At 54.5% G+C, this 14,311-nt stretch overlaps 3 protein-coding genes across 7 annotated transcripts; all 3 read left to right on the forward strand.

Moving 5' to 3' along the window:
- Positions 1-1,445: 1,445 nt before the first annotated feature.
- CCDC28B (coiled-coil domain containing 28B) lies at positions 1,446-5,738 on the forward strand. Of its 2 annotated transcripts, XM_033113854.1 has the most exons (6): positions 1,451-1,596; positions 2,808-2,994; positions 4,287-4,453; positions 4,574-4,767; positions 4,983-5,005; positions 5,601-5,738. In XM_033113854.1, the coding sequence occupies exons 2-6, from the start codon at positions 2,831-2,833 to the stop codon at positions 5,653-5,655; spliced, it is 603 nt and encodes a 200-aa protein (XP_032969745.1). In that variant the 5' UTR covers positions 1,451-1,596; positions 2,808-2,830; the 3' UTR covers positions 5,656-5,738. The 2 variants fall into 2 exon arrangements, with proteins under 2 accessions (XP_032969746.1, XP_032969745.1); XM_033113855.1 differs by lacking the exon at positions 5,601-5,738 and having other exon boundaries at positions 1,446-1,596; positions 4,559-4,767; positions 4,983-5,594.
- A 306-nt stretch (positions 5,739-6,044) lies between these two features.
- IQCC (IQ motif containing C) lies at positions 6,045-8,712 on the forward strand. Its single transcript, XM_033113847.1, has 5 exons — positions 6,045-6,124; positions 6,540-6,683; positions 6,909-7,173; positions 7,382-7,500; positions 7,621-8,712. Exons 1-5 carry the CDS (start codon positions 6,083-6,085, stop codon positions 8,437-8,439), a joined length of 1,389 nt encoding a protein of 462 aa, XP_032969738.1. The 5' UTR covers positions 6,045-6,082; the 3' UTR covers positions 8,440-8,712.
- Positions 8,713-9,086: 374 nt separating this feature from the next.
- On the forward strand, positions 9,087-14,289 carry DCDC2B (doublecortin domain containing 2B). Of its 4 annotated transcripts, XM_033113848.1 has the most exons (10): positions 9,087-9,469; positions 10,209-10,325; positions 10,417-10,468; positions 10,905-10,981; positions 11,225-11,356; positions 11,654-11,800; positions 11,907-11,946; positions 12,581-12,716; positions 13,146-13,249; positions 13,520-14,289. In XM_033113848.1, the coding sequence occupies exons 1-10, from the start codon at positions 9,204-9,206 to the stop codon at positions 13,613-13,615; spliced, it is 1,167 nt and encodes a 388-aa protein (XP_032969739.1). In that variant the 5' UTR covers positions 9,087-9,203; the 3' UTR covers positions 13,616-14,289. The 4 variants fall into 4 exon arrangements, with proteins under 4 accessions (XP_032969739.1, XP_032969742.1, XP_032969741.1 ...); XM_033113851.1 differs by lacking the exon at positions 12,581-12,716; XM_033113850.1 differs by lacking the exon at positions 10,209-10,325.
- Positions 14,290-14,311: the final 22 nt, after the last annotated feature.

The raw sequence follows: 14,311 nt of genomic DNA on the forward strand, positions 1-14,311 counted from the left end.
TCTGGCGCAAAGGATAGTATATGAATGCCCAACAAATGGAAGAGAAAGTGCCCGTCCCTCCAGACCTCCACAGGCAAGTGTGTCCACACAGTCTCCGCAGAGCCTCTGCCCCTTCTAGTCAGGGTCCCAATGGGTTATTTTTCTGTGCTGGCCACATTGATACCAGCCAGAGATCCTTCGGAGGGGATCGGGAGGCCAGCACAACTCAGCTCCCAAGGCAACTCTGAGAATCGACTTCACCCTGGAGGTTCTCCTGGGCCCTCTGCCACCTTCCTGGAGGAGCCCTGGTGATACTTGCAGTTCTGGTAGTGGAGGAGAGCGACTTCCCAGTTGTCCTCTCTACCTACGCAGACCCATCCCTCAGATTCCTGGTTTTTGAGAAAGTCCTGAATTAGTGTCCCCTTTTGGATCAGTCTGGGCGTCGGAAGCACCTGGCAAAGAGCCCTGCTCAGGAGCCCGCGGAAACAGTGCCTGACCCTCCCTAACTCAGCCTGAGGTCCAGGCCCAGGGAAGCTGCTCCTGCCCAGCTGACGGGGAAGGTGGGTGGGGCAGCTGTGCGCATTGCCCTGGGGCAGTTATTTGAGACTGCAAGGCGGCCTGGCCAAGGAAAAGCCTGTCTCCTGTTGCACAGATGCTTGCCTCTCTGAGGACCTGAGCTGGGAGCCTCTGCCAGGTCTTTAAATAGCTGCCCCATTGATCTGGCCCCCCCCTCACCCTGGGGGCGGGCAGCGGCAGGGGGCAGGGTCAGCCTTCATCAGGTGCTCAGGTTTCCCTCCAGGGGCTGCAGTCAAGCGCCCTGTAATCGTCTCAGTTTCCAATGATCTGAGGCTTCCTACACCAGGTCTCCTAGGCCTGGGGGCTGAGAGGGGTGGGCTTGGTTCCACCCCTTCGTCAGTGACGGAGTACAGCCCCCACACTACCAGCTAGGAGTGTCTGGGTGTTGTTTTGATCGTGGGAGTGGTATAGCCCTCAAAAGACTATTGTCGATTTTCAGTAAAATGGGACAATGACAATATCTTCTGTCAGGGTTGTTATGAGGATTAAATGTCCATAAAGTGCTTTATAGGAGATCTGGACTCAATAGATTGTTATCTGGCAGTTTATTTCCGCTGCTGCAGCTTTTGATGCTTCTTATATGCTTTTATATATTCATGCATATTCTCTCTCTCTTCCTCTCGCTCTCCTCTTCTCGCTCCCGCTCCACCCCCCTATATCCCCCCCCCTTCCCTGGCTCCCCCGCTCCTCCCCCCCCCCCCCCCCCCCCCCGCTCTTTCTGACAAAGCCACCATTTTGTAAGAGACTGTAGTTCCTCTCCAAAACTCACAGGAAAGCAAAAGGATTTTTAGGTTGCCATCACACAACCAACGTGGTCACCTTAGTTCAGGACGGGAGGTAAAGTCACAAAATGGGCAGCTTAATAAATGTGGGGATGCTCTCCCATCTTCCTCCATCCCAAGCGCTAAAGAAGGTCACTTTCTCTTTAAATGCAAATTACCTCCTTCCTGCTCAGTTTCCACCCCTTCTGATCCCTAGTAGGAGAGAGCTGAGGGCGGAGGAACCCTCACTGAAGCATCACTCCGGACCCCAAATCTCCAGGTCAGTTGTCCCTTTCAGGAGGGGGCGGGGAGGGGGGCGAATGACGCAGGTCGAACACTCCATTTGGGATCCTGGCTTCCCGAGCTGAGCAATCCATTGGCTTATGGAACGTGGCTTTGGGAACTGAGCATGGGAAACAGATCCCAGGTCGACCGCAGCAGTTCCTGGGGAGCAGGGGATCCTGTTCCAGTTCTTCTGTCAGTTCCCTGATTGGGCCAAGCTGCTGCTGGGCGAGGCAGATGACGTTGCTCCCAGTCTCCCCTCCACTACACCCCCTCTGTGCCAGCCAGCCATGAGCCAATTTAAATGCTCATGCCCCCAGCGCCACCACCGGAGTGCAGAGTCAGGCTTGGTGATGGCAGTCTGGAGTGAGCAGCTCGGGGAAAACCTCTGTAAAGGGCCCCCAGGCCTCCCTGAGGAGGACCTCAGCCAACCTGGGCTTAGGAGGCCGAGCAGTGCCCGCCACAGGCCAGCCACTGTTGGGGCCAAGGCAGCCAGCTGCTGACTACCCCACCTCCCCAGCTGAAGCCAAGCAGGGACTTTCTGAGTGGGGAGGATGAAGGAGCTGGAAGCATGTCCCAGGGAACTTCTGGGAGTTATCTGGTGTTTGCAGTTGTGGGTTAGTGGAGGAGGGGGCATGCCAGTGTCTCACACCGAGTCCTGCCCTGCATGCCACAGCTTCTTCCTCTGCTCCCCACCCACTGGTCGTTAGTGCTTGACACGGGTCTTCCCAGCCACCCCCACCCATAACTTGGTCACCTCCCATGCTGAAAGGGTTTGTCAGTATCTGCCTAGCAATTGAACGGGGGCCTGGTTAAGTCACCCCTCATCCTTAGCTGGGCTCCTGCCAGCTCACATCCACCCTTTCTCCCTCCACATTTCCTCTGCCAGCTCCGCCCCCTCAGCCACACGGGCAGGAAACTCTGGCAGCCTGAGGAGAAGAGTATCTGGTGCAGCCCTTTCAAGCGGGGCTGGAGGGCGGGTGGGACCTGGGTGGACCTCGGAAGGTCCTCAAATACACATCCATGACCCTAGAAGTAGGCGCTGGCATCGGGTCCTGCCCATACTGGATAAACGATGGGACAGAGACCCTGACAGATGTGAGGGGACAGTTGGAAGTTCCCAGGACCTTTTCCTTGCAGCTCTCAGGGGTTGCTGGGTGAAAGGATGACTTTGGCCCTCACATCTCAGTGGGACTGCCTCCCTCCCAGGGTCTGAGACACAGCCAGCATCAATGGAGGACAAGAAGAAGAAAAGGAGTCCCAAGCCCTGCCTGACCCAGCCGGCTCCGGCCCCAGGAACACTCCGCAGGGTCCCTGTGCCCACCAGCCACAGTGGCTCTTTGGCCCTGGGCCTCCCTCATTTGCCCTCCCCCAAGCAGCGGACCAAGTTTAAGAGGTGGGTACAAAAGGAAAGCAGTGCGAGGAGGGAGGGATCCCAATTCTGGGTTGAGCCCAATGGGTAGAAAGGTAAAGAGGGCCTTAGTTTTTACTTACTAAGGAATAATTGATGCCTTCCCTGTGGCTGCCCCAGCTAACCCTTGAGATGATCAGACCAGTCCCTACGTAGGTGGGTCACTGGGATCACACAATAGGATGATACACCTCAGAGCAGGAAGTGAACAGCGCTGCCTGCCAGAAGTGAGAATCAGAGAAGGCTGGTGGGCACACTGGAGGGAGACTGTTCGGAGGGGCTTACCTGGCATAAGTATGGAAGAAAAGTATTGCTTGGAAGGTTCTGAGAACCACAGGTGGTTTGGTGGCCCTAGAGTCTCATGGGACAGAAATGGTGATGGGATACTCAAGTGTACAATTTGAATTATCTGCTTAACTTTTTTAATGATTGGGAATTTGTGTATTCTTTCTCCAACTGCTTGTTATGTTTCCCTGTGGCTTTGACACTCCCTGCCTGAGGGGCATGTTTGGGGACCACCACAGTAGGTGTAGCTGAAGCTCTGGGCTGGGGCAAGAATAGGAGGAAATGCAATTGGAAAAGCCAGGTATTGGGTAAGGGCCAGCCTGGGAAGGTAGATCAGTGTTATCCCGAGGGCAATGGAAAATTCAAAAATTCTTAACCCTTTTGCCACGTTGGTTGGATATATCTGAATGAATATATCCGAAATTTTTATACATAAAAAAGTCATTTATTTACAAAGCAGCTCAAATTGTTATTATTAAATGCATAAAATAATCAAAATATCAACTTTTTGTTTGTTGTGGATTTCTGACACATTTTGGGGAAAAAAACTTGAAATCAATTAACACAGCAAAAGAATTAAATAGAAGAGAGACAGAAAGATATTTTGGGGAGAGGTGAGATGGCTCTTGTGGCAAGAAAGGAGTAACTGTCCCCAAATTCACTGAGAACCAGTGAGGACAAGTGATTCACGCAGGGTCACAGGAGGAATGAGTGGGGGACTCAGAAAAGAAAGCAGGAGCCCCCTTCCAGGCATGGCTCTGGCTGTATCACTGGCAGAAAAAGACTCCTGCTGAACTCTTAACCCTCACCCCACCTCACCCACTCCCTTCCCTTTATTAATCCCAATGCCCTGGGCAGGGCCAGAAGAACAAAGATCCATTTAAGTTGGTGAGTGGACGGGAAGATGAATTAGTGCATAGACAGATGGTACAAAAGATCTGGGGGTACCTGGCTGCTCCCACCCTGACCTTGGTCACTTCCATCCCACCCAGGGTAGGAAAGGAGAAATGCCGCCCAGTGCTGGCTGGAGGTGGGGGTGGCTCTGCAGGCACCCCCCTGCAGCACTCATTCCTGACCGAGGTGACAGATGTCTATGAGATGGAGGGGGGACTACTGAACCTGCTCAATGATTTCCACTCAGGCCGACTGCAGGCCTTCGGTGAGTTCTGGGGGCTGGGCTTAGAGGGCATGTGGGTGGGGCTGGAGGGCCTGGTCTCTGGGGAGCTGCTGGGACCAGGGTGCCAAACTTGCTCTTAGGAACCAGACATGTGCTGTCCAGGGAAGGAATGCTCCTTTGAGCAGTTGGAGCACGTGCGGGAGATGCAGGAGAAGCTGGCCCGGCTTCACTTCAGCCTGGACGTGTGTGGGGAGGAAGAAGAAGAGGAGGAGGAAGAGGATGGGGTCACTGAGGGACTGCCTGAGGAGCAGAAGAAGACAATGGCTGACCGCAACCTGGACCAGCTGCTTAGCAATGTAGGTCAGGGCTGGGTACTTCTGTTCCTGGGGGGTCTAGGGAGTCTGGGAGGTACATGCTCCCACGGCCATTGCTGGCCCCTGGGTGAAAAGCTGGGAATGCATGGAGTCAAGAGCTCTTGGCCCTTCAACCTCTACCAGAAGCCGGCCCCCTGAGCACCTGAGGTTTGGCCTGGCGCTCCTCCTGACACCAACCTCTCTCTTTCTCTTGACAGCTGGAAGATCTTAGTAATTCTATGTATCCTTTCCAGGGGACCTGACAGTGTGTATGTGTGTAATGGTACCCAGAGAATTGAGTTTCCTCTTTCCCACCACCTTCCAGGAGTATTTACATATAACCAACTTCCCCACCCCTTTCAGTCCTACTGAGTCAGAATTAGCCAGAGATTGCCCCCAGGAAAAGGAGTGCAGACAGAATTTCCCAAATATTAGGAGAAAGCTGGTTGCAGGGAATATGTTTTACCTACCTATCCAAATCTTTGCAAGTATCATACTTTTGCTGACAGTAATCCATGGCAAAGTTTGTCTAATATCTTCCTACTCTTTCAGCACTCAACAGTTATTTTCACTGATTTAGATTATCTCCCCACCTAGTAGTCCTAGTCAGAAAGAGTGCAGGAGCACGCACCTGCAGGATCTAGACCAAAGGAGAAGAGTGTTAACCACCTAGCAAGAAGGGTAGGCGAGGACTGCAACCTCAGACCGCGCACCACCCCAGAGTCCCTTGCGTAGCCCCTTTGCACAATTGGAGAAACTAAGCCTGTGCAGGATGGGAAGATTGGGATGGAAAGACTGGAGTCCAAAGAGCGCATCACAATCCTTGACTGGCACAGACAGAAGTTGCACCTGGCGGAGAACGCAGAGCCTGAGGAGCAGTCAGCTGTGTAGGTGTCGGACCCAGGCCCAGACTGCCCCCTCTTATTCACTTCAAACTGTGACTTTTTACGGACTCGGACTCGTATTCCGCGGCCCCCCAGGTGCTAAGGGGAGGGGGGCACTGGGTGGAATTAAACCACAAAGAAAGAAAACGGCTCCGTGTCCTCCCTCGCCTCCCTGCGCCTTTACTCGGCAGGGGCGCCCCAGCCCCCGCGGATACATCCCTGGGCAACACACTTTTGGTTTGGGAGGTCCCGCGCGAGCACTAGGGAATCCCGGGTGGGGCTCAGGTAGTGAGTTGGAGGCGGGCGCCCGGACGCGCCCAGCCCGGGAGAGGGGTACGGTTGCCGTGGATACGGTGGGGCGGGGCCTGCGCGCGGCGCGGACTAGTGACGCACTGCGCAGGCGCCGGCAGGCCCGCAGGGCGGTTGGCACCCGGATGGAGCCGGAGCAGTTGGTTCGGAAGATGTCGGTGCTGCAGGTGCAGGGGGGGGGGAGGACGGGGGGGCACGATTCCCGCAATGGGATCTTGGACTGGGACCTTTGAACGATATGAGGCTATCACGTTTAGTCACCTATCTGCGTGCCCACTATGGAGATACTGACACACACCCCTGAAGAATGCTGGGCCCCACAGACCCCCACGAGCCCCCCACTCCCACACCACGTTCATGCGGGATCAGGGAAATGGCGGGAAGGGCCTTAAATCGAAGAGGGGATCCAGTCCAGCATGCTCCGTTGAAGCCCTGGAGCCCCAGCACACAGCGTCACCTATCCTTTCCCCTTGGCCGGGTCCCCTCTTGCAGTCATCGGGATGACCGCCCCAGGAGAATTCCCAAAGATGCCTCCACTTTTGCTGTGATAAGCGTTTTCTTTCCCCTCGTTCTCCACACCAGGCCTGCGTCCGGGGCTTCTTGGTCCGACGCCAGTTCCAGAGTCTGCGAGCTGAGTATGAGGCTATTGTACAAGAGATCGAGGGTGATCTGGGCACACTTCAGTGGACTGAGGGCTGGATTCCTAGACCCCGATTTCTCCCACAGGTAGTAGGCCCCCCCCGGAGGCAAAGGGAGGGAAGTTGGGACCTGGACAGGATTCAAGGAGATGGCAGAATCCATCCTTCCTGCTGATGAGCTTTTTTCAATGAGAGAGTCGGCAGACTCAGCTCCTCACAATCCTGAATCCCCACCCATACACATGCTAAATCATGACACCCAAATACTTGGCGGGTTTAGCCCTGGGGCTCTCACACCTGACTAATTTATCAGAAGGCAAATTCCCATCGGACCTGGAAAGCTGGAGAGAGGATACCAAAGTCAGAGCAGGAACTATGGAGCTGCTTCCCATGTAAGGAGCCTGACAGAGAGGTCATCCAGGAGGAGATGATGCTGAAGAAGTCAGGAGAGAGCTCAGCAAACTCAGGAAGTCTTCCCTGTAGGGATGACAGCCCCTGGTTTCAGGATAAGCGGAACAGGAAACCCAGGAAACCCAGCCAAGAGGAGACCAGAGCTATGTCAAGGATGGAGATCCCAGGTATCTCTCTGCCTAAATCAGGGCAAGCCCCTGACCCTCTCTGGGTCTCAGCCTTCCTGTCTGAAAAGTGAAAGGCTTGTGCTAGATATAAGCTGCATCCCTTTCCTTCTTCCTTCTGCCTGGTTGGGGGCAACTCCGGTGGGCAGGGCAAGGTTGCCAGGATCTACCCCTCAAGGCTTGCTCCCTTCTTTTTCTCCCTCCGTCACAGAAGCTGCAGGTCCAGGACTGCCCCTCAGCCAGACTGAGCTCCAGGAGCTCCAGTACTGCCGCAGCCACTTGGCCATGGAACTCCTGTGGCTACAACAGGCAATCAACAGCCGTAAGGAGGTATGCACTAATTTGAAGCCCTCTCTGTACATTTAGGGCCAAGGGTGGGGGTTAGGGAAAAGCCTCCTGCCATGCTCAAACACGCCTGCCTAGTACAATGTCAGTTCTCTCCTCTAACAGTACCTAATTCTCAAACAAACACTGAGATCCCCAGAGGCAAGCCAGACCAGAGATGAGCCCAGCATGTCCCCAGACCATGGGAGCCAGGCCTGTGAGAGGGCTGGGTCACAACGAAACCCACCCCTGGAAAACCAGTCCTACAGGACCACTGCAGAGCCAGATCATGTGGATAACTCATTCTGGAGGCTCAAATCACAACCCAGCAAATCCCCAGAAAGACTGGCCACTACAGACAAAACCACTGCTGGGACTAAGTACAGGGACCCATGCTACAGGAGGGCTGCACCACAACTTCCCACACCATCAGATAAACAGGCCATAGAGAACAGGCTCACCAAAGAGCCGGACTGTGGGGAACAGACCTTTGAAGGGACCTGCCTACAGCTGACGCAACTCCTGGAGGACCGGACCCCCAAAGTCCTCAAATCTAGGAGTAACTGTTCTACGCAGGCCAGGATACAGCTGCCCGCACTCTGTGAGGATAAGTGTCCCAAAGGGCCAGACCACAAAGAGCCTGATTGCCAAAGAACTAGGCCACAAGAGTTGGGCCTCTCAGAGGACCATGTCATCTGGGATAGGACTTTGGCAGAGCACGGTGGCCTGGATCTCTGGAAGACTAAAGCACCCAAAGGCCAGACCCCCAGTGGTGAAAGCTCTGGAGACAGAGCTTCCAATGAGTATCGCCACGAAAGATGGAAAAACCAGAGGACTGGACCGTGGAGACCAAGGCCGCCTGATAAACTGTCTTCCACAGGGTCAGACCCCACAGGAGAGGACCACTGGAAGGGCAGGCTGTGGAAAGCAGGACCACCAGGCTAGACCCCGGGGAGCCAGGGGAGGACCAGACGCCGGAGGGGAATGATACGAAAGGGCGAGGAGGGAGATAGGCCTTCAGGCATTGGTACAGCTCTGCCTCCTGCCCCAGCCATTGGTGGCTAATGTGGCCAAGAGAAGCTGGAGCAAAGAGGGGGCACCAGTACAGGGATAAGAGGGAGAAGGATACTCTTTTATCCTCTGCCTATGACTCAATCCAAAGTTTGGGACACGGAGTCACCTGGGATAAGTAAAGTGAAGGGCCCGGTGGAGAATAAAGGTTTTTCTTGGATTCTGAGCCTGGTTGCATTCATCTGCCTTTGGTCAGGACAGACTCTGGGCCCTTCTGCTCACTTCCTGCTGCCATGGGGCATCTTCGCCAGAGCTGGCTGGGAGCAGACTAGCCATCCCTGGGGAACAGCCCCCAAAGCTGATCCTCCTGTGAGCTCAGCCCTCGGGCTGTAGAGTGGCAGGGAGGTGCTGAGAAAACCTCCCTCTGCTCGGTATTGGAACATCTGTGTTTCAGTGTGATCTCTGCTCCTGCCTCTCCCTGAGCCCCAGGGTCTCCCCTGTATATAGTGATCACCCCTGACCTACTCTTGTGAGGCCCCACCCAGGGCCTCTTGAATGAGACCCTGAATGTAAATAGATATTCCTGCTGAGGTTCTCTCTGCATTCCTGAGTGAGGGCAGGTCCCCACCTCTGATTGGCACTGCTCCCAGCCCTGCTTTAGTTGCCTGGCAACAGCTCTGCGTCTAGCTGAGAATATTATGGCGGGTGGCAGTCCAGCAGCTAAGAGGATAGTGGTACACCGAAATGGGGACCCTTTCTCCCCAGGCCGCCAGCTGGTGGTGACTCAACGCCGCTTCCCCACCCTGGAGAGCTTCCTTGGTGAGGTAACATCAGCCGTACAGGCCCCACTGGCTGTGCGTGCCCTCTACACGCCTTGTCATGGCCACCCTGTCACCGACCTGGCTGACCTGCAGAATGGAGGGCACTATGTGGCTGCTGGCTTCGAACGATTCCGCAAGCTCCAGTGAGTGGGTTGGGACTAGTTAAAGAGCCTAGGGAGGGAGGGACTAGCAATAGCAATATCGTGTTCAGTACTTACTATGTACATGCAGGCACTTGATATACTATTTCAGAATGCAGCAACCCTCTGAAGGGGGTGGTCTTGTCCCCATTCTTTAGAAGGGAAAATTAAGACAGCCAAGTTAAGTGATAAGTAAAACAGTGGAGCCACAGTTCAAGCTGAAGTACGACACTGATATTTGATGGGCATAAAGCCCTTCACAGCCAGGACTAGCCTGTGGGAAGGAAAACATTCTTCCACAAGCTGAGCCCCTTTTTCCACAGCCTCTTCCTGACTGGATCGGCTACGACCACCAAATACTCTAAAACCATCCATCATCGCTCCTCCCTGCTGTGTGTAGGCATCCAGTGCTCTGCATTAGGCTGGGGTTAGCCCCCTTTGCAGGGTGGGTTGTGCCTTCCAAGATGGGAGAAGAATTTGAGTATCTGAGCTTCCAACGTAGATCTGGCTCCAGGTCTTACTCTGTTCTCAGCTGAGTTTGTTGAGGGGTCGGGAGCTAGATAGACTTAGAACCTGGGCTCTGTCATTTCTGTGTTACTTTAGGTGATTTCATTTAACTTTCAGCCTCATACAAAATGAGATAAAACCACCTACCTCATAAATGAGAACATTTCTGAGATACAGTAGGATGCTTTAATGAACTAGTTTCTCTCAAGCTTTACTCTTATGGTTTGTGTCTGAGACCCCAGTCTGGATGTGTCAGACCCAGCCTGACCCAGAGCCCTAAGGCAGGTTCAAGTACCAGCATCTGTTTCTGGACTGAGATGACGGAGACTGTTCCAATGGGAAGAGATACCTGGTGAGCTGGGCCTCAGCCCCAAACTCGCAGCTACCAGGCTGTTGAGGTCCCAGGCTACCTAAGATGACCTGTGACCTATCTGTCCTTTCAGCTATTTACCCTCTGGAGGGAAGAATCCAGCTGAGAAAAGCAGCAGACTACCAGTAAGTCTTCCCACCCTTCCAGGGATTGCCCCCAGTTTGGTCTGGGAAACCAGGGGCCCTGGAAACAACAGGATCTGCCATGCCAGTCCCATGGGGGCAATCTTCACACCCACTCTGGAGCAGCTGCTATGTTTCCTGGGTGCGGGATTTCAAGACAACTATCCCATGCTCCTTTCCCAGCCTTTTACTTTATCTCCAGGCTGTAGTCCACAAAAGAAAGAGGAAGCTGTAAAATACATGGGGCAGATGGGTGGTTAGAATGTGACTTAGGGAGTTAGAAGCACCCTTTGGTGAAGGTGTGACCAGTCCTATCCCTCCTTGCCCCCGCTTTGCCCCCGTCTGGTGCCTTTCCCCCACCCTACCCAGCTTGGACTGATCCACCCCCAACCAAAGGCCTCAACTCTCTCCTGATTTTGGGACCTGAATTGGATTTCAGGGTCCTCCGGGGACTCAGTGCCCATGTGGTGGGGGCTACGGACGGCGGCTACCTGCAGATTCCCCCTGCTGTATCTAGTGAGTACTGGTATCAGGGAGCAGAGACAGATTTTTGTTTCAGTAAGATCAAGAAAAGGTGGGTGGGTTTGTTCCAGGAGCCCCTGGTCACTAGTGGGGATATAAAAAGTCCAACATGCTTGATTAGTGACAACCAATGTGCTGGTTCTTGGACCATCTTCTGGTCCCTATGCCACTCTTCTTCCTCTCACATGTAGCCAGTCCTGGGGACCCTTCCCCTTACCAGGCTGCTTTTTGTCCTAGTGTGTTCAGGAATGGGGACCTGTTAAGTCCTCCATTTAGCCTGAAGCTGTCCCAGGTTGCCAACGAGGACTGGGAAACCGTGTTGAAGCTCCTGACCAAGAAGGCCAGATTAGAGAGCGGGGCTGTGTGCAAGTGAGTATGGGGCCGGGGGAAGCCCACAAGCCCCCAGAGGGAGCCTCCTGACTGGTTTCAGCTGTCCTTGATGAAAAGGCAAAAAGAAAGCATGTTGCTCCAAATGGGACTTCTTTCTACGTGACAGAGAGAGGCCCCTCCAGCCCAGCTCTCGGAGCCAGCTCAGGGACTGGCCCTGGTGCCCATAGGGCCCGTGACCAAAGGGTACCTTGAAATTGCCGTACCCACCCCCTCACAGTCTGCCGAATATGAGGCATCTTATCCACCAGCCCTTACCTGCTCACCTCTCTGTCCCAGACTCTGCACCCTGGAGGGGCTCCCACTGTCAGCCAGGGAGGCTCTGGTGAGTGGCCATTACTATGTGGCTGTTGGAGATGATGAGTTCAAGGCCCTCCCCTATCTGGAGCTGCTGGTGCCTAGCCCCTCGCTGCCCAGGGGCTGCTGGTATGTATGAGTGAGGTGGGAGGGGTAGCAGGTTAGAAGAGCGGAAGCCACCCTGACTCTACGTCCTCCTCTGCCTACTATAAGCCTTTTCTTTTTTTCATTTCAGGCATCCCCAAGACCCAAAGTCTGGGCGCCACAAGCAGGGGGTAGGTGATGAGGGGAAGGAAGGGGAGTGACTCCTTCTCCAGCTCAGGCTCTGCCCTTATCTCACTGCATCCTCTCAATAATCTTGTGAAAGAGAGATTATTATTCCCATTTTCCAGAGGAGAGACTGAAGTTCAATGGAGTGAAGTAATTTGTTCAGGGAGACAGTTATTGAGCTGCAGGGATCAGACCAGAACCTGGTCTGAAAGCTAGCTCATCCAGGCTCTAGATCTTCAGGACTCCGACTTTCTGGACCTAATGCCTTCTTACCAGGTTGCATGCTGGGAGACAGAACTGGCACATCTAGCATAGCAGAGTCCAAAGGAGCTTATCAGGCCCCCATCTTATCCCAGGCCTGAGCTTTCCAATGAGATCAGCCAGTGAGCATTAGGTATGGGGGAGGGGCACACGGCCTGGTCTCACTGGGGTTCTTGAGTGCCAGGCACCAGCTGCTCTGTCGCTGGATAAGGCAACCTGATGGGAAGAAGGAACAGGAGGGAGGAGGCAGGCTGTGAAGACGGACAAGACCTCCTCTATAAGCTCCCACAGGCACCTGGGCCATTCAAGCCTGGACTGGGAGTAGAGAAAGTAAAAAGAGCCAGTGCCCATGGCTCAAGTGCGGTGTCCCCTCTATAGGCCCCTGGCCACAGGGCACAGGCAACCCAGCCCTCTCCAAAGGAACCAAGCCAAATTGAGCCATCTGTTTTCTATGCCAGACCTCAGCAGGCCATTCAGCCAAGAAGCATACTGCCCACTCTCTCATTTCCATCAGGTGAGGGGACCCCAAGACCCAGGCCCTTCTCAGCTACCTTCTGACAGGGACACAGGATGGTCCCTGCTGTTGTGAGGATGACCCATAGGGGCAGGATGACCCATGGGGGCAGAATGCCCCCGTACAGAGCTGGCCCTGACCTCAGCACCGCTGTCTCCTACTCGCTCCTGTGCATATCCAGTCCCTTGCCTCTTCACAGGGACTTGGCATATAAAAAGCAGCACATGGAAACTCAGAGCAATGAGACTTCAGGGAGGGATTTGGAAGGGACGGGACTGGAGTCCAAGGGCCTGCCTCTGAACTACCCTGCCATCCTCTGATGTAATGAGGAATGTGGAGCAAGGCTCAGAGGCTGGGAGAGAAGGTCAAGGGCAAGAACGCTGAGGAATCCTCAGCCTGGGCATCAGCGGATGTTGCCTCCCTCTTCAGGAGTCAAGGGAGTGTATGAGGCTCCCCACCCGAGGAAGGAGACAGCGGGGGCCCAGGAAGTAGCAGATGATGACGACACCTGGACAGAGGAACATCTGCATCAGGTGGGCTGGGCTGGGGGCTGGAAGTGGTACCTGGGACAGGAGTTCTGAGCTGGAAACTGGCAGCCCTGGGTCCCAGGAACAGTTCTTCCCCATTGTAACTGGGAACAGATCTAACATCTGAAAGCCCGACTTCTTACCTTGTTAAATGACAGGGCAGATCCTATTTTCTAAAGTCTCTTCCTATTCTGGGGTTGGAAAACTCAGTTGAGGGCTGGAAGCTGGACATGGGATGCTAACGGATCCATTTTGTATGGCCTTCGCCTCCTCCAGAAGGCAGCACAGATAGTGGAAGAGGCCCTGTCCCTGGAAACCCAGCCTCGGGCTGGGGTAGCTGTCTCAGCATCAGCCGCTGATCCGCCATCCTGAGAGCCAGCAGTTCTAGCCAGGCACTGGGGACTGCCACTCTGCAGCCACCTGTTATCCTCAGCCTCCAGCAGCCTGTTTTAGAGGAACCAGCGCTCCCCTGGGCTCACAGGGTACGCTGTAGCCCCCGCAGGCCCTCCCCACTCTTCTGCTCCTAAACCCACAGCCCAGTCTCGGTTTCCTCTTTGAGCAAAGCAGCCCTAGCTATGGAGGCCATTTCCTTATGGGGTTCTCTGGCCAGAGAAAGGAGTAACCAACTGAGCTTGAGGGAGAGACCACAGACTTGGGAGCGGGTCTGTCACAATAAAAGAATTCTTACGAACTTCCGTCTGTTAACTACAGATTTATTATAGGCTACTACTCGCCGGGTATTACGCCATATGCTGGAGTTAGGCAGTGCTGGGGCTCACGGGTGTCCATCTGTTTGACAGGGGTAGGCAGCTGAAGACTCCCACCCACCTCATGGGTGGGACATGCAAGGCTAACAGACAGCTCATCTCCCCTACATCTGCCATTCTGATGCACCTTCTTCTCCTCCGTTCCCCCCTCAGCCAGCCAAGGCTTTCTGACTGAGCCCTGGAGGCCTCCTGTTTGCATTTCTGGTTCAAAGGCTATAGCTGGCCCTCTCTATGCAGCTGGAGTTCTGCAGCCCATCGACCCTGTTGCTGTGATGGTCCAGATCAGGCCATGGTAACAGGG

This window comes from Rhinolophus ferrumequinum, chromosome 9, assembly GCF_004115265.2.
Source record: "Rhinolophus ferrumequinum isolate MPI-CBG mRhiFer1 chromosome 9, mRhiFer1_v1.p, whole genome shotgun sequence".
Classification (NCBI taxonomy): Eukaryota; Metazoa; Chordata; class Mammalia; order Chiroptera; family Rhinolophidae; genus Rhinolophus; species Rhinolophus ferrumequinum.